This window comes from Sorex fumeus, unplaced genomic scaffold, assembly GCF_029834395.1.
Source record: "Sorex fumeus unplaced genomic scaffold, SorFum_2.1 ptg000122l, whole genome shotgun sequence".
NCBI lineage: Eukaryota > Metazoa > Chordata > Mammalia > Eulipotyphla > Soricidae > Sorex > Sorex fumeus.
Genome location: NW_026606179.1, coordinates 16,829,889 through 16,852,997, shown reverse-complemented (window position 1 = coordinate 16,852,997; position 23,109 = coordinate 16,829,889). Strand labels below are relative to the sequence as shown.

The 23,109-nt window shown below is 56.9% G+C and overlaps 1 protein-coding gene across 2 annotated transcripts in view; it reads right to left on the bottom strand.

Annotated features, from left to right (window-relative positions):
• Positions 1-448: 448 nt before the first annotated feature.
• GRIK5 (glutamate ionotropic receptor kainate type subunit 5) overlaps positions 449-23,109 on the bottom strand; it is a 56,751-nt gene continuing 34,090 nt past the window's right edge. For both annotated transcript variants that reach the window (XM_056136758.1, XM_056136757.1), the window contains 8 exons: positions 15,517-15,630; positions 15,322-15,431; positions 14,812-14,985; positions 7,974-8,139; positions 6,637-6,862; positions 4,023-4,151; positions 3,812-3,933; positions 449-1,368 (listed from right to left, as the gene is read on the bottom strand). In XM_056136758.1, the coding sequence (XP_055992733.1) occupies positions 943-1,368; positions 3,812-3,933; positions 4,023-4,151; positions 6,637-6,862; positions 7,974-8,139; positions 14,812-14,985; positions 15,322-15,431; positions 15,517-15,630 (1,467 nt within the window). In that variant the 3' untranslated portion in view covers positions 449-942. The remainder of the gene's footprint in view (positions 1,369-3,811; positions 3,934-4,022; positions 4,152-6,636; positions 6,863-7,973; positions 8,140-14,811; positions 14,986-15,321; positions 15,432-15,516; positions 15,631-23,109) is intronic.

Here is a 23,109-nt window from a genome sequence, read left to right as displayed (position 1 = left end):
CGCCCGCAGGCGCGCGCACACACACACACACACGCACGCACGCAGGCGCGCACACACATACGTGCACGCAGGCGCTGACACATACACACGCACTCACACACACTTGCACACGCATACACGCGCGCGCGCCTCTCCCCGCGGCCGCCCCTCCCCCCTCCCCCCCCCCCCCCCGCCAGGCCCATCTGGTTTGTCTTTCTGTGTCTCCTTCCCCGTGTCCCCGCCTCTCCAGATCCCGCATCTCTCTCCATCTGTCTCAGGGTCTCTGTCGCAGCCTCCTTCCGTCCTGAGAGAAGGTCAGTGCAGTGGGGCCAGTAGCTGGGGCCTTAACTGGCCCTGTGGCGGTGGGGACTGCGCCCAAGTGATGGCCACTCTTCGTGGTTCCACTTCTCCCCTCTCCCCAGGCCCCAAGCACATAACGTTTTCACTCTCCCAGGAAATGACACCCGGGTATCCCCCCACCGCTTTGGGGTTTTGTTCTTTTTTTTTTTTTATTCCAACAGGGACAGGAGGTGTGGCAGAGGGGGAGGGATGGGGGCCCAACTGACCCCCTCCCTGGAGGGGTCTCATAGAAATTCCGAGGTCTCTCCCCAAAAAAAAGAGAGAAAGAAGAGTCGAGAGGCGGCGCCAGGGGACACGCATCTGCCCGTGGGCCCTCCCCTCCTCCAGAAGTGGGGAGGGCTGCGTCAAGTCCGGAGCGGGGGGTGCTGGCCATTCCCAGGAAGGAGCTCTCCGCGCCGACCCGCTTTCCGCTTCCGGTCACGGCGCCCCTGAGTCCTCGGCTCCTCGGGTCCGCAGTGGTGGGGGGCGCAGCGCGGGCGTCCGCGGCACCCTCCGTCGAGTCCACTAGGGGGCGCGGCCGGGCTCGGACTTGGAACGGGAACCGCCGGTCCCCCCGCGGGCGGCCGGCGCGCGGGGCTCCCCAGTCCTGCGGTCCGTCCGGGGTCACTCGTGCTCGGCCAGCTCGCGGGGCACGGCGGGGACGGGCCGCGGCCGGGGCGGGCTGGTGGCCTCGCTGGGGGCGCCGAGGCCGCGCGGGGCCGCGCCGCCCCCCGAGGCCCGCAGCGCCTGGATGCGCCTGCACTCCTGGCACACGCGCACGTGCGTGCAGGGCGTGGGCACGAGCGGCCGGGCCCCGCCGGGCGGCCCCGGGTCGTCCAGGAGGCGCTGGGGGCCCCCGTGCGCGCCGCCCGCGTCGCCGCCCGCGCCCGCCGAGTACAGTTTGCCGTTGCTCAGGCGCATTTCGCGGACGGCGCGCAGCGACAGCAGCGCCCGGCTCGGGCCCGGGCGCCGGCGCCGGCGGGAGCGCGACGTCTTGCGGCAGGACACGGCGTGCCGCAGCTCCTGCAGCATCTCCTGGCACACCGACACCTGCGGGGCGGGCGTGCGGCGCGGTCACCAGCGCCCTCATGGCCTCTTCCCTCCCCACTCCTTTCACTTCCTCCCCAGCCCTTCCCGTTTCCCCTCTTCTCCCCGTGGCGGCCTCACCTCCCCGGCTCACCTCCTCTCTCCTGGTCTGGCTTTGTCCCTGAACCTGCCCTTCGCCTCCTCTCTGCACCACTCTTTCCACTGGGCTGTTTTCTGGTGCTTCCTTACCCCCCAGCCCAACCCTTCCCTCCTACTTGATTCTGCTGCTGCTGATGCAGCCGTCATGGGGGGGGGGGAGTGGCAGAGGACAATTGGAGGTGCCTCCCCCATCCCCTTTTGTAGAGACAAACCATTATGGCAACTGTGTGGATGGGGTTCAGAAGGTGTAAGGTTGGAGGCAAATAACCAGGGGGCCAAGGCGGGGGAATTTCTAGGAGACACTAAGGGGAGCCCATGCTCAGGGGGTCTCCTTGGCGTCACAAGAGGCCAGGGACAGATCACCCTTGAGAAAGTGACCCCTGCCGGGAGTACAGAGGATGGTGGAAGCTGGACCGGAGCACTGGCCAGGAGCTGGAGCTCGGCCCAGAACTGGGGGTGCTTTGACCGGAAGGGGCCACAGGCATTCGCTGAGGGTGTGAAAGGGGAGCCCAGGGCAGCAAAGTTGGGGGGGTGGGGCTCTGAGCCAGTCACCGTGGTTCTGGCCTCCCTGCTGACTGTCCGTGTTTGCTGGGGAGTGTGAGTTGCAAGCCTGCGTTTGGGGACACACATTTGGGGGTACTCCAGGCAGCCCCCCTCCCACGGCAGTGTCCTGTCCTCAGCAATGGCCTCTGTCTCTGTAGCAAGGTGGTGAGAACAGGGCCAGGCCCTGCAATATGTGGCTTCTGCCAGGCTCTCTCCTGATCGCGCCAAGGGAAGCAGCCCCAGCAGCCCTCTGGAGAGTTCCTGGGCGAGGGACTGAGGTTACTGCCAATAGCCTCGCCAGCCACTGCTCATCACCACCGTCTCTGTTTCCTGTGTCTCAGAAGTCTCCGTGGGTGGGTTCAGAATTTCACTGGCCTGGGAGTCTGCCCTGCCTGCCTGGGGTTGCCAATTCTTAGAGAGCAGGGCCTCTCTATGTGTGCAGATCTGCCAATCGAAGCCTTTACCTAACCAACCCCCAGGCCGGGATCCAGCCTGGGGCCTGGCCAGCGCCTGCTTCGCTGAACTTCCTCCTTCGGGGGCAAGCAGACTCTGGCCTCTGTCTGCCCACTGCTCTTGCTGCTGGCCAGCCCAGGCTTTCGTGGAGCGTGTCCCTGCTTTGGAGCTACCAGGAGTGAGTCTCCGGGGCGCTGCCTGCTCTGCATGGCCTCTCTGTCCTGCCACCCCCAACTCAGCATCCACAGTGGCATTTTTTTTTTTGTTTTTGGGTCACACCCGGCATTGCTCAGGGGTTACTCCTGGCTCATGCACTCAGGAATTACTCCTGGAGGAGCTTGGGGGACCAGATGGGATGCTGAGAATCGAACCTGGGTCGGCCTCATGCAAGGCAAACGCTTTACCTGCTGTGCTATCATTCCAGCCCCCACAGTGGCATTTCGAGACAGGGGCCAGGCTGGCCCGGAGACCACCACATTCAGACAGACCCAGAGTCCCGATGGGCAAAACCTGAGTGCCAAGGGGAGTTTGCCATTTCGAGATGCTTATGGCTGGGTCATGGGGTTCGGGGAGTCGCTAGTCTACAAAGGGGCTGAAGCACCACTTGGTCAGAATGGACTACCGAGGGGGTACAGAACGATGCAGACACAGTCGTAGGAGAAGCCCTAGCGCTCTTGGACAAAGGATGGACCCAACAAGGCCTTGGGCGTGTGCCTGGGGCCTGGGCAGAATCCATCCAGCCAGGGAAGCTTTCAATAAAGAAGTGGGGGCCGGATGTGTATGAGAATGAAGTCCCCCTATCCCCCGGATTCCGTTATTTCCCAGGCTGGGAGCAGGGGGAAGGGGTCAGGGTTTCTTTAAGGTGGAGAACAGCACTGGGTGCAGCAGAGAGAAAGTGATGATGCGGGGAAACTGTGATCGAGGGATAGGGCGTCCTTGGGGAGGAAGGAGAAGAGCCCGACCAGCTGGGAGCAAGGGGGGCCGGGCAAGAAGGGGGCCCTGCCAGCGGTCTCGCACCTGGCTACTTTTTTCGGGCACAGACATGAACTCATGAGGATCAGAAGTGGGAGAGGACCAAGGCTGGAAATGGTGAGAGCACTGAGTCCTGAAAGGGCCTGAGGGCCACGCTGAGGACCCCGAAATCCTCCATGGAGAGGGCTGCAGGCCTGCCTCAGTCCAGCTGGTGCCTCTTCCTCCTCCGGTTTCCTCTGACTTTGCCCCCTACACCTCCCCTCTATCTTTCTGGGCCCTCCTCCCTCCTCCCCTTCTCCCCTCCCTAGTGCCCTAGTTGGCCTCAGCCCTGCCCTCTCACCTCCTCTGACTCGGCCGACCTCCGCGTGGACCAGATGAACTCCATGACAGCCACGAAGACGGCGATGATGAGGCCGCAGATGAGCACGACGAAGATGCCCCCGATGTTCTCCATGCCCAGACCTGCGGGGCCGGGGCCGGGCCACGGTTGGGAGGGGCAGGGTCACAGCAGGGCGGGGGTGGGGGTGGCAGGGGGGTGGAGGGGGGCTGACCTTTCGCTCGGTGATCCTCCTCCTTGGGGCACCGGCCCCCCTCCCACCACTTGCGCTTCAGGATTTCCAGCCGGTTATTCTCCTGCAGCTGCAGGATGGCCAGGGTGATCTCGTCCCGGAACGGGGAGCCTGTGTGGCACAGGAGGGGGGTGCTGGCCAGGGGGGCTGGGGGCCCATCCACCCCCACCCCGAGGGCCGTGCCCCCTGCACCTCCCCCCCCCTCCCTAGCCCTGAAGGAAATGTAAGAAAATTGATCCTGCTGGAAGCTCTGTGGTGGCTCCCGGAGAGTCAAGGGCACCCCACTTCCCTTCATGTTCCCCAACCCCTCCCTTCTCTGTCCCCCAGCCCCTGCCTCCCCACCCTGCTTTCACTGTCCTGTCTCCGGGCATGCCTGCCCCCCAAGCGCCAGCCGCACTGAATCTTGCCACTCCTCTGGGGATGGGGGATGGCCGGGCAGCCTTTGCCGCTGCTGAGAACATTCTCTCTGTTGTGCACTGTGGTACTTCCTTTGGGGGGGTCTTCTCTTTTTTTTTTACTTTTTGGGTCACACCTGGCAATGCACAGGGGTTACTCTGGCTTTGCACTCAGGGACCACTCCTGGCGGTGCTCAGGGGACCATATGGGATGCTGGGAATCGAACCCAGGTTGGCCGCGTGCAAGGCAAACGCCCTACCCACTGTGCTATCATTCTAGCCCCCATTGGGGGGTCTTCTCTAGCCTCATTTTTTGTTTTTGGGTCACACCCGGCGATACTCAGAGGTTACCCCTGCCTCTACGCTCAGGGATCACTCCTGGTGATGCTGGGGAACCCAATGGGGTGCCAGGGATTGAACCCAAGTCAGCCACGTGCCAGGGAAGTTCCCCACCTGCTGTGCTATTGCTTCCGCCCCTTTAAACTCATTTTTGGTTTTGGGGTCCTCCCCGGTGGTGGTGCTCGGTGGTGGTGCTCGTGCTTGGAAGACCCTATGTGATGTGGGAATGGAAGCAGAAGTGTCTGCGTGCAGGGGGGCGCTTTAACCCCTGGTTTCTCGGGTTCTTCTCTAACCTCATTGAAAGGACATGAGGCGCTTCCTCCCTTATTGGTGCACAAATAGCTGTCACCAGCTGGCGGGACATCACAGAGCTCCGAGTTTTGTGTCCGTCTGCTGCCTGAGCCCTTGAAGGCAGGCGAGTGGGGCATGGCTGCTCCCCCCATCCCTGTGTCCAGCACAGTACCTGGACCCCTCTGCTAAAGAGCATCACTCCCCAGGCACTGCCCATCTGTCTGCCTCTCCCCTCCCCATCCTCAGAACTTCCCTCACCGGCCTTTGGGGCTCATCTCTTCCCGCCTCTGACCCTCAGGCCTTGGGCTTCCCCCGGGTTCCTTCCATCCTCACTGCGACCAGGATCTGTGTCCCCAGAGTCTGTGCTCTGAAGCCCCAGGCTCTGCCCCCCCCTTCCCTGCCACAGTTGCAGGCTTGGCGCTTTGCTAAGCAGTGATGGCCGGGAATGCTGCAGTCACTGGGGAGCTGATGGGTGTGAAAACCAAAGTGCTGACACAGGGCAGAAAATTGGAGTCCTAGAGTCAAAATCGTGGCGCTTAGACATCCCTTCCAGAGCCATTCACTCTTCAATCTTTCCATTATGTCCACCCACCCACACACCCACTCACCAACCATCTATCCACTCACCCATCCATCAGTCTTCCATCAGTCATCCATTTATCTACCCATATCAGTCAACCTGTCATCTGCCCATCCACCCATCTACCCACTCCACCGTTCATGTTATCCATCCACTCATTATCCATCATCCATTTATCTACCCATCAATCTATCCACCAACCCATCCATCCATCCATCCACTCATCCTTCCTCCATCCACCCACTCATCCATCCATCCATCCATCCATCCTCCCATCCTTCCATCCATTACCCTTTTTTCTGTCCACCTGCTGTGAGCCAGGATGTGACTTTGGTGCAGAGAACATGAAACAAATAAAACCAGGTTCTCGGGGTCAGACCAATAGTACAACAGTAGGCGCCTGCCTTGCACCCGGCTGAGCTGGGTTTGCTCTCTGGCATGCCATATGGTCCTGTCAGGAGCAATTCCCGAGTCTAGAGTCAAGAGTAACCCCTGAGCATCACTGGGTGTGACCCCCAAACAAACAAAAAAATCAGATTCTTGGGACCAGAGCAGTACAGCGGTTAGGGCATTTGCCCTACACACGGCTGACCCATGTTCAATTCCTGGCATCCCATATGGTCCCCCGAACCCTGCCAGAAGTAATCCCTGAGTGCAGGGCCAGGAGTAAGCCCTGAGCACTGCTGCATGTGCCCCCAAAAGCAAACCAAACCAAACCAAAGAAAGCCAGGTTCTCACTCTGGGGGTGGGGATGAGCCAGGACTACTCAGTTTTGCCCACAGGCTCACTGGACTCTCCTGCTGACCCTGCAGGCTGTTGGGGACTGTCCCTAGGCCAATCCTTGCTGGTGACAGTGCAGAGGCTCTCGATGGTGACATCACCGGCCAGGGTCAGGGCCAACACCTTCCCCGCTGCCTTGGTGGGGGCAGCCAGTTCCTGCAGGCTCACACAGCGCACTGGGGCGGCCCCGCGGCCCCAGGCCACCGCGTACCCAGTGGCATGCCGATGCCGTAGCCCTTGGTGTCGAGGAGGCCCCCGATCTGGGTGAGGTTGCAGTTGAGGCGCCGGTGGTACTCGTTCATGGTGGACTCGAGCAGGAAGGCGTAGCGGGAGTTGAGGACGCGGGCGATGCCCTCCTCTGTGCTCTTGACGAACACGCTGGGTTGCTTCGACTGCATGTAGTTCCACATGCGCTGGTAGGTCTGGTACCGGGAATTCTGGGCAGACGGGGCATGGGGAGGAGTCAGCACGAGGGGAACCTCCTGCCCCCCTCTTCTCCCCTGAGCTCCCCTCTCCTTCCTCCCCCTCCTGGAAGTCTTCACAACCCAAGAGCATGGAGAGAGAGAGCAGAGAGGTCGGAGAGAGCCCAAGACACAGACAGATAGAGACTGCTCAAGGTAAGGGCCAGGTCATTCATGCACGTCACCCCCCACCCTCCATCCCAGCTGCACCATCCAGGTCTGTTTCAAACTTCCCTTTATTTTCTTTTTTGCTTTTTGGATCACACCTGGCGTTGCACAGGGGTCACTCCTGGCTCATGCACTCAGGAATTACTCCTGGCTGTGCTCAGGGGACCATATGGAATGCTGGGAATCGAACCCGGTCAGCTGGGTGCAAGGCAAACACCCTACCTACTGTGCTATCATTACAGGTCCCTCAAGCTTCCTTTGATCTCCAGCCTGGGATTCCCCTCCTGCAACCCCTCCCCCACTGTCCTCCCAGCACTCCCTGGCCTCACAGGAACTGGGAGCAGACACTGGACCCCAGCTCTAGCCTGAGACCCCTGGATTCTGGGGTACTGCTAAGTTGGACAGCTCACTTCCTGCTTGGGGACCCTTGGGAGGAAAATCCTTCCCAGCCTCTACCGGCCCCCTTTGGTCACCGAGACCTGCCTGCCTCCTCCAGACCTGTTTCCCCCCTACCCCACTCAGAGGGCAGTTGCAGCTCTCCAGAGGCCTCTGTTCTGTGACCACCACCACACCCCCAATTCCAAGCCCAGCCCTCTCGGGCCATTCACAGCCTCGCCTTCCTTCCGGTTCCCTCCTCCATCCAACACAGGACACCTCTGCCTGCCTGCTTCCTCCAACTCGACCCTCTGAGCAGCATCCAGGAGTCTGGTGGGCCTGTCCAGCTCAGAGGACCCTTACTGCCTCCCTCTGGAGAAGAAAGTGCTCCTGCCCCGCTGGCCAGGATACTTGTGTGGTCTTCCAGTTCCCTAGACTCCCTAATGGTCGGATGGATGGAGAGGTAGACAGAAGGCCCCTCTGCCCCAGTGGCCCTGAGCCACCGTGCAGTGGTAGGACAGATGATCCCCGCCCTGCGTCCCACCTGGAAGAAGGTCATGGTGGAGCCGGCGTGGATGGTGCCGTACTCAATGTTGGTCTGGTCTGCCAGGTCGTCGGCCGACTCCACGGGCACCTCCATGCGCTGCACGGTGAGGAAGGCGGCCAGGTTGGCCGTGTAGGAGGAGATGATGATCAGGGTGAAGGCCCACCTGAGGGGTGGAAGGGTGAGCCGCAGGCTGGAGCCGCTGTGCCACCTGCGCCCCACGCAGCCGCACACCCCAGAGGGGGGCCCTCCCCAGCGACCCTGGCATTCGAAGGCACTGTTGGAGGCTGCCTAGGGGAGATGCTGAGAGCCTGGATTCTGGAGCCAGGCTCTCTGGTTTTAAACACTGTTTGCAGGGGCCAGGGAATAACTCAGCTGGGAGGGCCTTGCAGGCAGGAGGCCATGAGTTTGATCCCTGGCCCCACTCCATTATCAGCAAGCGTGATCCTGGCAGTGCTGCCAATGGGATGTCTGGCGCCAAACCAAGTGTGTGTGTGAGCACTGCAACCAAGGGTGCACTCCACGGCCAACACTACAGCCGCAAAAAAGGCAAGGGAGGGCCGGAGAGAGAGTATGGGGTAAGACGCTTCCCTTCCACATGGCCGATGCCAGTTCAATCTCCAGTACCACACATGGTCCTTGGAGCATCACCAGGAGTGATCCCTGAGCACAGAGCCAGGAGTCATCCCTGAGCACTGCTGGGTGTGACACAGAAACAAAAACGTAAGGTAAGGGGAATATTCCTTGCAAAGACCCTCACTTCCAGATAGAAGAAAATAAGTTGGGGCTGAAGTGTACAAAAGGCAGAGTGCAGGTTTGCACGTAGAATCCCTGGGTTCGATCCCCGGCACTGTATGGTCTCCCAGGCCCCACCAGGAATGACCTCAAGCACACAGCCAGGAGTAGCTTCTGAGCACTGCCAGGTATGCAAGAAAGAGAGAGGGAGGGAAAGAAAGAAAGAAGGAAAGAAAGAGGGGCTGGAGCAATAGCACAGCAGGTAGGGCGTTTGCCTTGTATACAGCCGACCTGGTTTTGATTCCCAGCATCCCATATGGTTCCCCGAGAACCGTCAGGGGTGATTCCTGAGTGCAGAGCCAGGAGTAAACCCTGTGCATTGCCAGGTGTGGCCCTCCCCAAAAAAAAGAAATAAAGGGAGGGAGGGAGGGAGGAAGAAGGAGGAAAGGAAAGAAAGCAAGAGAGGGGGAAAGGAAGGAAGGAAGGAAGGAAGGAAGGAAGGAAGGAAAAAGGAGAGCAAGAGAGAGAGCGAGCGAGAGAGAGTGAACAAACACAGAGAAATAGTACAGCAGGTAGAACGTAGTTTTGCACACAGCTGACCTGGATTCAATCCCCAGCACCACATATGGTACTTTAAGCATGTCAGGAGTGAGTTCATAAGCCAGAAGATAGAAGGAAAGAAAGAAAAAAAGAAAGAAGAGAAAGAGAAGAGAGAAAGAAAGAAAGAAAGAGAAAGAAGGAAAGAGAAAGAGAAAAAAAAAGAAAGAGAAAGATCGGCTGTGTGACCCTGCTGTGGCCTGGAAATACCCTCCCACTGAGTAACTGTAAAACTGCTGAGGACACGGGGTCACAGGCATCACAGAACTGTGCTCCTTACGAAATGAGGAACCAAAGCGCATCTCCTGGCCCAGCCTCTGGGGCTCGGTTTGAGTCAGGCAGGAAGGGAAACCCAGTGCATTGCAGGCTTAGACGTCAGGAAGGCCAAGAGGGCTAGACTTTGCAGGCTGTGGTATCTGAGAGATGGAAGCTGCCCGGTGAGAGGGTTCCAGAAAACTGCATGAGGTCCCCGTGAATTTTTGGCTGAGTGTCTGAAGTGAGAGAGGTCCAGAGAAGAGCCATTTCCCTGGGAGAGCCGTTCCCTGGGCTCACGTGCGGGAACAGCGCCCTCTAGTGGTCCACGTCCATGAGGGTGGAGGGGGCTCCCCGCACCTGGGGCTGCTGGGAGAATGACGACCAACCAGAAAAGCTACAAGGTGGGGGAAAAATCCACAAGGAACTTGACTGCCTGCTAGAAAAAGCCTTTAAAATCAGGGTCAGAAAGACTGTACAGCAGGAAAGGCGCTTGCGTGTTTGAACCCTGTCACCTCTCCTCCTAAGCCTCACCAGGAATTATCCCTGAGTACACTCAAGTGTGGCCCGAAACCCAAATAAAATAAAATAAATAATTTATTCAAGGGTTTAGGAAGATGACTTAAGGGGCTGGAGTGCAGGTTTTGCATATGGGCTGTTTAAGTTCTATCCCTGGCATGTGGCAGACCAGGGTTCGATCCCCAGCATCCCAACTGGACCCTTGGGCACCACCAGGAGTGATTACTGAGTGCAGAACCAGGAATAATCCTTATACCAGATGTGCTCCCCCCCCAGAAAAAAGTGCGATTTAGGCCTGGAGTAAGAGCTCAGCCGGCCTTGCCAGTATATGGTCACAAACTCAATGCCCAGTGCCACTGTGAGTGCTGTGTGTGCTTGTGGCAGCTCTGGGACCTCTGATCCTTGGTACTGCCCGTGACTTCTGGCTGCAAACACTGATGTGTCCTCTGAACATCAGCAACAATAAAACAAGGGACAGAGGAAAGAGAATTTCTAACGGAGGAGAAAGGTTTTTTTTGGGGGTGGGTATATGAACATTGCTCAGGGCTTACTCCTGGCTCTGTGCTCAGGGATCACTCCTGGAGGGGCTCAGGGGATGATAAGGAGTGTTGGGGATTGGACGTGGGTTGACTGTGAGCAAGGCAAAAAGCCTTTTCTACTGGCAGTACTGTCCCTCTGTTCCGAGATGTCATTATTTATAATTGCTATTATTTTGGTTTTTGGGCCACACCCGGCAGAGCTCAGAGGTTGCTCTACATTCAAGAAATACTTCTGGTAGTTCTCTCTTTTTTTTTGCTTTTTGGGTCACACCTGGCGATGCACAGGGGTCACTCCTGGCTCATGCACTCAGGAATTACTCCTAGCGGTGCTGGGGGGACCATATGGGATGCTGGGAATCGAACCTTGGTTGGCCGCATGCAATAAAACAATACCTGCTGTGCTATCACTCCAGCTCCAACTCTTGGCAGTTCTCTGGGGACCATATGGGATGGTCCGGGATAGAATTTGGGTTGGCTGTGTGCAAGGTAACCCCCCTCTCCGCTGTACTATGGCTCTGGCCCCAGAGGCCACATTTTAAAGTCTCATGAGAATGAAAAATCTGTAGTTGCAAGAAGTCCAGTACTGACAGTGTAAGATAAACACACGTTGATGTGTTAGGATCAGCTGCTAAAAACCCAGGTGATTAAGGGAAAATCTTAGAGGCAGATAATTTGGGGGGTGGGGGGCAGTGCAGGGTGCCCACAGACTCAGAGGTAAGCGTCATGACAGATGCCTTGCCAGCAGGCGAGCCAGCATAGCACGCAGAAGTGTGCCGGGAGGGGAACCCGAATGTTTACCTCGAATTCCAGCTCCAGTCGAGGGATCCTCCCAAGAAGATAATGCAGTATTGATTTTTCATGCAAAGAAAGCAAATTAATTGCTGGCCAAGCAGCACTTGGCAAAATGTTAAGGCCATTGTCTGGCTCATCAGAAAGTAATCCCAGATGGAAATCTGGATGGGCAGGAAGAAATGAGGAGCACCCAGATCGGGAGCTGTGTGGGCAAATGTGGGAGAAAGACCTCAGGGTCTGAGAGCTGGCTCGGTGGGCCGGGGCACGTGTCCCCTGAGCACCAATGGAAGGAGACCTGAGCCCTGGGCTGGGAGTAGCTCTTGAGCACTGTCAGGTGAGGCCCCTACCCCACAAAAATACATTTACTGTTCAAACAGCGTCCCCCCAAACACACATATTGGTGGGTTTCATTGAGTTAAGGCAGAAGAAATATGTATCCAGATGATGGGACAAAGTATAGCAGACAAATGGGTAAGGCCTTATTATTATTATTTTTTTTTTACTTTTGGGTCACATCCAGTGATGCACAGGGGTTACTCCTGGCTCATGCACTCAGGAATTGCTCCTGGTGGTGCTCAGGGGACCATATGAGATGTGGGAATCAAACCTGGGTCAGCTGTGTTCAAAGCAAAGGCCCTACCTGCTGTGCTATCGCTCCAGCCCCTAAGGTCTTACTTTTTTTTTTTTTTGGAGGTGGCCCCACCCCTGTGGTGCTCAGGGCTGACTCTGACTCTGAGTTCAGGGATGACTCCTAGCAAGCTCGGAGAACCATACGGGGTGCCAGGGATTAAACCTGTGTCAGTCATGTGCAAGGCAAATGCCCTAGCCACTGTATTATTGCTCCGGCCCCAACTTTTTAATATATGTTATTATTTGGGGGTTAGCTGGGCCACATTTGGAGGTATGCAGGGGCTACTCTTGCTCTGTGCTCAGGGGTCCTGGGCACTGGAGATGAGGGGCTTAGGAGGGGATTCTGGCCTGGCCGTGGCTGTGAGGGCACGCATTCCAGGGTCCATCACCAGTCCCAGCCTATAGAATTCCTGGGCTGGGGTGACATTTGGAGACTCACACCTGTTAAAACATCTGTTGGAGGCGTGAACAGACACAGGACTCGGAGTGGAGACAAGAGTGAGCCGGAGGGGCTGGAGATAGTAGAGCGGGGAAGGTTCTGACTTTGCCCACAGCCAACCGGGGCTCCAGCTCTGATACCACACAGGGTCCCCCAAGCCCCGCCAAGAGTAAGCCTGAGCACAGAGCCAGGAGTAAGCCTGAGCATAGCTAGGAGTGGCCCAAAAGCGGGGGTGGGGAGGGAGTTGGGGGGGAGACTGAGAGAGGGAGGGAGGAAGAGGGTAAAATGAGTTTCCGGAGATAGAGGAAGGGCCAGGAGGTAAGGAACTGCAGGTGGCTGTGGAAGCTGGAAAAGGCACAGAGTTCCACATCCAACTCTGACCTCTGACCTGGGCAGGGACCCCTCAGGGTTGTTCTAATCCACTCTGAGTGTGAGCGGCCCAACAGGAAGCGAGCATAGCGAGTATAGACAGGGAGGCTCGAAGGACTGGCAATCTGGCAGTGGTAGAAATAAAGACAACCCCGAGGCCAAAGGGTCAGAGTTAGAGGATGAAACTTTGTTTCTCGCCAGGGAGAAGCTTAAGTGTTACCAGCAGGGAGCGATCTGAGGGTCCGTCTGAATGAGCTGCTCTCTCTCTGCACTTGCTCCCTGCATAAAATGTGACTGACGGGGCTGGAGTGAGAACACAGAGTGGAGGGCATTTGCCTTACACACCGCCAACTGGGGATCCATCCTCAGCACCTTGAGCCCACCAGAAGTGATCCCTGAGTGCAGAGCCAGGAGTAACCCCTGAGCACTGCTGGATATGATCCCCAAACAAAACAAAAACCAAGCAAGAGCAAACTCAGATGTGCCTGCTGGCCAGGCAGAGGGGGAGAAAGCAGGAGCGGGGACCGAGGCCTGGGGAGGCAGCAAAGATGGGGGAGTGGGGTGGGGGGAGTGCCCCTGAATACCTCCCCATCTCCTGAGGGTCAAGCAAAGCGAGAAATCTGGTTTTGTCACAAGAATGTCCTATGAGGGGCCTTAGCAATAGTTTAGCGGGTAGGGTGTTTGCCTTGCATGCCGCTGACCCAGGTTTGATCCCCGGCATCCCATATGGTCCCCTGAGCACCGCCAGGAGTAATTCCTGAGAGCAGAACCAGGAGTAACCCCTGGGCATGGTCAGGTGTGACCCAAAAAGACAAAAACAAAAACAAACAAACACCAAGTTTGCCCATGTTCCAACGTTCCAACTCATTCAGCAAAGTTGAACACGGGGTGGGGCCGGGGCCTGAGTAGCGCAGGGACTCAGGAGCACTGCAGTCCCATCCTGGCAGCCTGTCACCTGTGGCCCCTGGGGCCATGGTGGTTCCTGCTGCATCACAGTCGGGTGAACGTCAGTACCACAACAAAGCATGCGACTACTCAGAGATGTTTGAGCCTGGGCAGATGGTTACAAGCACAGCTAAAGCCCGCAAACGCCGTGCAGCAACTTGGCCAACACCCCAGCTCAATGTGACCCCCCACTCCCGTGTCAGAACAGCCCAGGGGTCAGCAGCGGGTAAGGCGCTTGCCTCACACACGGCTAACCTGGGCTCTGTCTTCAGCACCAGATATGATCTCCCAGCCAGGCGCAGAGCCAGGAGTAAGCCCCGAATGCTGTTGAATGTGGCCCCAAAACAGAGAGAGAGAGGGTGGGGGAGAGAGGAGGGAGGGAAAGAGAGAGAGAGGGGAGAGAGAGAGGGAGGGAGAGGGAGGAAGAGAGAGGGAGAGAGGGACTGGAAGGAAGGAGGGAAGAAGACAAAGAGGGAGGGAGGGAAGGAGGGAGAGGGAAGGAAGGAGGGAGAGGGAAGGGGGAAAGGAGGGAGAGAGGGAGGGAGAGAGGAAGGAAAGGGAGAAGGAAGAGGAAGGGAGGGAGAGAGGAGAAAGGGGGGTGAGAGAGAGGGAGGGAGGGAAGGAGGGAGAGGGAGGGAGGGAGGAAAGGAGGGGAGGGAGAGCACAGGAAAGCTCTTGCCTTCCATGCTGCTGATCTGGCATTGCCAGGTTCGCCCTTTAGCACCTTTAGGTGTCTGTGTCACCTCACCCCTCCCCTGCTAAAGCCCCACCCATGTTGCTGGTTCCCACAGGACCTTGGGTGGGGGAGCAGATCAGATGTCCCCACCCTGAACACAGCCGGATGCAGCTGCATCTGTAGCCCAGCATGGCCCAAACCACTCTGACCCTTTGCCACAGGAGGGGCCTGAGGCTGGGGGAGGACCATGACCCCCCTCTGCCCCTCCCCCCAGGTCCCCAGGCCCCGCCAGGGCTGCCAGGCCTGTCTCCACCCGTGCAGCATCCCCAGCCCACGGACACTCACCAGACTCCGCTGACGCAGCGCGTGGACAGTGCCCGGGGCATGATCTCCGAGCCCTGCTGCATGAAGCCGCCCACGGGGAACCAGAGGCTGTTGCCCAGCGTGTACTGGTTCTCCAGGATGTGGGGGCGCGCCCGCAGGCACGGGTGTGGGTTGTACCACTCGTAGGGGCTCAGCCTGTGGGGAGACACAGGGGGTGGGAGCGGTGGGCCAGGGCTGAGGCAAGAATCCCCGAGCTCAGGGGAGATGAAAGGGGAGAGAGGGAGAGAGGGGGAGAGAGAGAGAGAGAGAGACAGAGACAGAGACAGAGACAGAGACAGAGAACTGAGACAGAGAGAGACAGAGAGAGACTGAAGAGAGACAGAGAGACTGTGAGAGAGACTGAGAGAGAGAGAGAGAGAGAGAGAGAGGAGAGATAGCGAGGGCAAGAGCGGGAGACCCAGAGAACAAAAAAGCCCTTGAAAGAAGAACCACTGACAGGACAGACAGACCCGGAAGCAGCCAGACACTCACCTGGCGGCCAGGAAGAGGACACAGCTGACGGCCAGGTAGGCGAGAAGCATGAAGAGCCACACGGCGGGGGAGAAGGGGTCCAGGAAGGAGAAGTAACCGGGCTTGCGGCCCTGGGGGGGAGAGGTGGTGAGGGGCAGGGGCCCCTGCTGCCCGCCCGCCGCCTGTCCCGTGCCCGGGGCGGGGGGGGGGCCGTACCATGTGCACGCGGTACAGGATGCTGATCCCCAGGGTCATGAAGGGTTTGGAGAAGTCGATGACCTTCTCCCGCTCAGCGGTGATGGTAAACGCAGCCACTGCCAGGTCTGCCTTCTGCTGGAGGGAAAGTGGGGGGCCATGGGGCGGGGGTGGTGGGGACAAACGGGAGGTTAGAGAGGGAGAGAGGGCACATGAACACTGGGTGACGGGCAGTTCCAGGGGCTCCTGTGGCCTCAGTCCTGCCTGCCTGTCCCCCACCATTCCACCCTCACCCCTGCAGCTCTGTCAAGTCCATTATTAAAGACATTCATCAAGTCATGGGCTGGAGCGATAGCACAGTGGGTAGGGCATTTGCCTTACATGCGGCCAACCCAGGTTCGATTCTTCCGCCCCTCTCGGAGAGCGGGCAAGCTACTGAGAGTATCTTGCCCTCACAGCAAAGCCTGGCAAGCTACCTGTGACGCATCTTATATGCCAAAAACAGTAACAAGTCTCACAATTTGTTGTGAGACATTACTAGTGCTCGCTAAGCAAATTGATGAACAGTGCAGTGCTACAGTGTATCAAGTCATGATTGAAGATCTCACAAAGGCATTCGCTGTGTGTGTGGCTGAACCAGTTCGATCCCTGGAGCCACAAATGTTCCCCCTGGGACCTACCAGGAGCAATCCCTGAGTGCAGAGGCAGAAGTGAGCCCAGAGCAGAGCCAGGTGTGGCCCCCAACACACACACACACACACACACACACACACACACACGCACACAGAGCAAATAAGATCTCCCCAAACCTTCCCCCTGGGAGATCATCGGTCCCCCCCAAACTGAAACAAACTCCTTGTCTGTCCCATAAGGTGCTCCACCTCCCTGCCCCCAGCCCTACTCATCCTGGCCTTATGCCCCACCGATGCCCAGCCCCCCGCCCCAATTCACAGGTTGAACTGTTTCTCCAGGGGGTGCGCCTTGGGGGAGGTTAGGCCACATGGGTGTAGTTCTCAGGAAGAGTTCAAATGCTCTCTGGCCCCTCCTCCATGAGCGGACATGGTGATGGGATGGTGGTAGAGCAGGAAGCTGATCCTGGTCACCCGCCTTTTGGGTACCTTGACCAGGGCCACCTGGCTCTGGGACAGAGACAAATGGGTGGACCTGTTGACCAGCCCTCATCCCACGTGTCCTTGTTACAAGTACCAGTCCTCTGGCCCAGGCATCTGTCATGACCACCAGCCCTTCCTGCTTTTTTCCCAGCACCCACCCCTGGCTGTCCCCAGTCCAGCTCTGGGAACAGAGCCAGGTGGTAGTGGGCAGTGAGGAGGCTGGCAGTGTCATGCAGAGAGCCGGACACTCCCTGTGGCAGGAGGTGCCGAGGCTTGGAGGCAGTGTCCGGGGAGCAGGAGTAGGAGGGGTCCCCGACCCAAACGTGGGAGCAGTGGGGGTCGGGGGGCTACTTCCAGCCACAGGCAGTGTCATAGTGGAGGGTGGCACCCCTCCGAGCACAAAGCTCAAGGTCAAAGTAGCAGACAGAGATGTTCTTCCAGCAGCGAAGCTGCCGTGGTTGAGGAGAGAGGCGGTCAGATTTGGGTTTCATTCCCTTAAAAATGTGGCACTCATTGGACAGTCAGGTTTGACCCTCAGTGACAAGACACGTGGGGCCTCACAGGATGGAGGTGGAGCTAGCCCTTTCCTCCCCATTCCAACAAACCCCAAGTTGTTACCCACGAACAGCTTCTTTGGCTCCTGACCAAGCTGCTTAATGGCCATGATCCCAGAGACTCAGAAACAAATCTCGGAACCCAGTGGCTTTTGGCAGAAATGCGTCCAGACCCCACAGTAGTTACTCTCGCCGGGCCACCCCAAGGGGGAAAGGGTGTTGTCCCTCTGCCTGCTCCCCCTAGTTGGCTCGGTGATTGCCATCCTCCAGAGGCCATTGGGCAGTCAGGTTTGGGCCCTCAGAGACGAGACACGCGGGGTCTCACAGGATGGGGGTGGAGCTAGCCCTTTCCCTCCTGTCCCAACGAGACCCCAAGATGCCGCCTACGAACAGCCTCTCTGGCTCCTCATCAAGCTGCTTAACGGCCATGATCCCAGAGACTCAGGAACAAATCTCGAAACCCAGCAGGTTTTAGCAGAAATCCCTCCAGATTTAAGTGTTAAAATTTCGGAATTTCAAAATTGCGCAGCCACTACTGCAGCCACGCGACATCATATGTTATTCTTAACCAGCAATAGAAAACAAATTGTCTACTGTTGCCTTTTCAGCAGGTCTGAGTGTTGGGGTAAAATCCCAAATAATAATTGTGGGTCTGATGTCAAACTATTGAATGTGATCAAAGTAGAGAGAGAGTAATGTGGAAATCATCTGCCCCACAGGTAGGGGGAGGGTGTGGGATGGGGGTATACTGGGGTTTTTGGTGGTGGAGAATGGGCACTGGTGAAGGTACGGGTGTTTCATTGTATGACCGAGACTTAAACCCAAAAGCTTTGTAACTGCTCTCACGGTGATTCAATAAATAAAATTATAAAAAAAAAAGTAAGGTGGAGTTCATGCCCAATTCACTCAGCTAATCAGTGGCTGAATAAATAACAGTACTCCTACATAAAAAATAAAAATGTGGCGCTTTGGGGCTGGAGCAACAGCACAGCGGGTAGGGCGTTTGCCTTGCATGCTGCCGACCCTGGTTCGATTCCCAGCATCCCATATGGTCTCCTGAGCACCGCCAGGGGTGATTCCTGAGAGCAGAGCCAGGAGTAACCCCTGTGCATTGCCAGGTGTGACCCAAAAAGCAAAAAAAAAATTAAAATAAAAAAAGTGGCACTTTAGTGCAGGAGAGATGACACAGGGAGTGAAGCACTTGCTTTGCATATGGCCAGCCCCAGTTCTATCTCTAGCATCACATCAGTCCCTTGAGTACCACTCAGAGGGATCCCTGAGCACCACCTGGAGTGATCCCTAAGCACCACCTGGAGTGATCCCCAAGTACCACCTGGAATGTTCCCCAAGCACCACTTGGAGTGACCCCCAAGTACCACCAGGAGTGATCCTCGAGTACCACCCAGAGTGATCTCTGAGCACCACTGAATATGGCCCAGAAACATAACAAAACAAAACCGAAAACAAATGCTGAAAAGGACCAGAGAGATAGTATAGGGAGTAAGGTGCTCTCGCTTTGCATACACAGGACCCCATTGGATCCCTGGCACTACAAATGGTCCCCGAAACGCCACCGGTAATTAGCTCCGAGCACAGAGCCAGGTGGCCCCTGGGGACCACCAGGTGGGTCCTCCCTTCGCCAAAGAAAAAAAAAGCCGCAAGTGAAAGTTCACAGCTTGTACATGTGAGGCTCTGAGTGCGACTCTGGCTTCAGCTCCCCGTAGCCCAATACTGCTGGGCAACCCGGCTGCGGGGAATGTGCACTGGCCTTAGGTCTGCACCAATAGGCTGAGCACTGCTGGGAGTGGCTGCCACCTCTAGATTTGGCTCAGTTGTTTTTTAAATTTTTTTTGGCTTTTTGGGTCACACCTGGTGATGCTCAGGGGTTATTCCTGGCTCTGCACTCAGGAATTACTCCTGGTGGTACTTGGGGGACCATGTGGAATGTTGGGGATTAAACCCAGGTTGGCCGCATGCAAGGCAAATGCCCTCTCTGCTGTTATTGCTTCGGTCACTATTTTTTTAATGATGCGTGCTGCTTCTCTCAGACCTTTGGATGCTCCCTCCCTCCTCTTCATTTCTAGTGTACACAACTAACCACTTAGAGAAGATGAAATCTCTTCCCCTCCCTCACAGTCGATTCATTTCTGCCGTAAAATCTGGAAGAATCCATACAACCAGCCATTGCAGAAAAGCCAGAGGGGGTAGTCTACATGCCTGAAAGCCAACCAAAGCCTGGGGGATGGCTCTTAGTTCCAAGCGCACCCCCTCACCCAAACCCCCACCTACACTGGCTCCTTTCCTGCAGGGCCAGATCCTGCCGATAGGGGGAGTAAGAGGGAGGCACAAGGCGGCACGCCGGGTGAGCAGAAGCCAATTTGTGGCTTCCTGACAGGTGCAGAACCTTAGGGCCAGCAGACATCAAACAGGGCCTCAGGATTGCCTCGAAGTTTCTAGTAGCTTCAGCTTTGTTCCTTCTGAGCCAGGGATGAATCAGGGATGCAGCCACTTGCTGCCTGGCTGCCTCCCGAAAGCCCAAGAGGGCACTGGGTGCAAATAGCGTCCCGCAGGCCAAGTCCTGCCAAGGGCAGCTTTCCCCGCAGCCAGGCCGTCTGTCTAGGCATTTACTGTCTGAACTCTCTCCAGACCACAGGAGCCAGCGAGGAGCCCTAAAGCCAAAGATACTTGATCTCTGGCCCTTTCACACACTTCTGCCAGGAGCTCTGTGTTCACCCTCTGGGTTATCTAGCTGACAACTTCATTCCTGGGAGGCCATGCGCTTCCTTCAGTTAAGGCCACACAGCCTAAAAGGCTCTGGGTCACAGGTGGGCTCAGGTCACGTGGTTACTGCCGTACAGGGCCCAGGAGAGAGCTCTGGGCTTCTGGAAAGACGTGTTGCTGCTCCTTGCCACACATCCTGGGATCTGCTAGGGCCTGGGGACACAATCTCAAAGATCAGAGACAGTAAGTGCGTGGGACTTGCCTCAGAGGTGGCTGACCAGGGTTCAATCCCCTGCACCTCATATGGTCTCCCAATCCTGGCCATAAGTGATATCTGAGCACAGAGCCAGGAGTGAGCACTAAGCACAAGGGGGGTGGCCTAAACAAATTTTTTGGGGGAGGGGGGTCACACCCAGCAATGTACAGGGCTTATTCCTGGCTTTGCACTCAGGAATTACCCCTGGCAGTGCTCGGAAGACCATATGGGATGCTGGGAATCAAACCTGGGTCAGCCGCGTGCAAGGGAAACACCCTACCCGCTGTGCCATCGCTCCAGCCCCTAACATATATATATATTTTTAATATTTTTTTTCCCCTCTGTCTGAGTAACTGGCTCTAGTCCTCTCTCCAGACTGGAGCCTGACTGAGGTCAGGAGTGGGTTTAATGGCCCAGTCTCAGCCTCATGCTGATGCTGTAAACTCTGTCCCATCCATTTTTGTGCTGCTGGGGTGCCTGGATGGCGCCCTCGGGCAGGAGGGAGGTTTGCACTGAAGCCTCCATTGTAGAAAAAAGTCAATGAGCTCCAGCTTCCTCTAGGGGTCAAACATCCTGTGCCCTGTTGACTGGCTCCAGAGACAGACAGACAGACAGACAGACAGACAGACACACACACACACACACACACACACACACACACACCACCCCTCAGGCTGTACTCCAGATTCATCTGCCTCCTGCTCCAACCACACAGGTCTCTGGGGTGGGCTGCGAGCTCTACTCTGCTTCTTTCTGGCCATCAGCAGCAGTACCAGTCTCTGCAATGCCGCCAAAGGATGCAGAACTGCTCTGGGACCACTCTCATGGGAAAGATGGGGATGCAGAGGGGCTTCCGTTTGGCTGTCTCCCATGATGGCCCTGACTCTACGGTCAGTGAGTCAATGGCAGGTTCTGCCAGCCCTAAGTGAGTCCATTCTGATCATGTAACCAGGATCTGGATCAGAGCATAGAGCCGCAGGGGTCATGGGGCTGGTCATGTGCTGGCATAGCACAGCGGGTAGGGCATTTGCCTTGCACGCGGCCGACCTGGGTTCAATTCCCAGCATCCCATATGGTCCCCCGAGCATCACCAGGAGTGATTCCTGAGTGCAGAGCCAGGAATAACCCCTGAGCATCGCCGGATGTGACCCCCCAAAATATAAGTCCAGGGTGGACCAGACTGTCTCAGTTGCTCACCCACATCTGCCAACTACTCCCCCACCCCCCACCCTGCCGTGGCCCACCACTAGAAGCAGGGAACATCCAAATGGTGCTTTGGCTATAGAAATGACATGGCATTGGGGGCGGAGTGCTAGTGTAGTGGGGAGGGCATTTGCCTTGCATGTGGCTGACTCGGGTTCGATCCCTGGCATCCCGGAGGGTCCCCTGAGCACCACCAAGAGAAATTCCTGAGTGCACAGCCAGGAGTAACCCCTGAGAATCGCTGGGTGTGACCCACGGTGTGGGAGTGGAAGCTCTGCATGTGGGCACCCCTCCTGGGGTCCATCCCTGACACACTGTGGTCCCCCAAGCACCACCAAGTTGGGAGCAGCCCTGAGTACCATGAGATATGGCCCAAAAACAAAACAGAAGACAACCCCCCTCCAAAAGAAACCAGAAAGGGCAGACTACTGTCTGCATCTCTAGAAGCTAATTCAAATGCTCAGTGCCAGAATGAGGAGTCTTTCTGAAAAGCAGTTCAACAATAAAAAAAACCTTAAAAAGGGTCACCTGGGGTCAGGAGCTAGTACAGTGGCTTAGATGCTTGCCTTGCAACGCAGCCACCCCTGGACTGAGCTCCAGCACCCCAGATGGTGCCCCAAGCCCCACCAGGAAGTGATCCCTGAGCATAGAGCCAGGAGGAAGCCCTGAGCACTGCTGTGCATGGCCCCCAAACCCAAACCAAAACATCAGCCAATACATAAAAAGGTCTCCTGGGGCCAGGAAATGGCTCGAAGGGTGAGAAAACATGTAATGCATATGGGAGCCCCAGGTTAGAGACCTGGCACCACATGGTCCCCTGAGTACCACCAGTTTAGCCCTAAATTTAAAAAAAAGGGGGGTTTTCCTCTCCCAGGCTGTTCTCCTACTCAGGAGAGATATCATGAGTTCAACACAGGCAAAGCACAGAGAGAAATTTGCTCCATCCCATCACACTCCGTGGGGATTAATAGGCAGCCGTGTATCATCCTATGCAGGTTAAAAATATCAGGAAATTATTTTTGGCCACTCCAACTGGCAAGGTTTTTGTTGTTGTTGCTTTTTGTTTTTAAGAGATGGATAATACTCATCACTGGCAAGAGCTTGGGGGACATGTGACAGTCTTTGGTGGGAATATAAATTGGCTGCACCTTTCTGAATCGTCATTCGGCAGGAGAGATTTTAAAAAGGCATTCTCATTCATGCCCTTTGACCCAGCACTTCCGCTCCTGCAGCAAACTCTCCCCCACACCAGAAGCCCAGCTGCTGGTGCCACCGTCTGCTCTGGCAACTACTGGAAACCACCCACCCGAATGCCCATCCATGGGGGTGGGGTTGGGGTGAGTTCAGCCACTCACGTCCAGCTGCACGGTGACACCCACGCAACTCTGCAAGCTGCTTCGGGGGTGTTTCAGCCCAGACGCTCACTCTCGACAGGCTTCCTGTTTCCATCTTGTGATGGGGCTGGTGGGGGGGCAGCAAGGGGCACCCCAACTTCTGATGCCTCAGAGGACCCTGAAGCCCCCTAAACGGGCCCCTATGTGCACCCTCTGATTCCAGCATCTCCCCTCTTCCACGCTGTCTCATGGGGACAGATGGCCACCTATTCCAAATGCCCCTCCCCAGGACCCACTACCCCCAGCACTCCAGGTCGTAGCCTGAGTCATCATTTTCAAACAATTTACAATTCAGTCTAGTGAGGATGGGAGACCTAGAACAGCGGGGACAGTGTGGGCCGTGCATGTAGCCTCCCTGGGTTAGATCTCCGGCA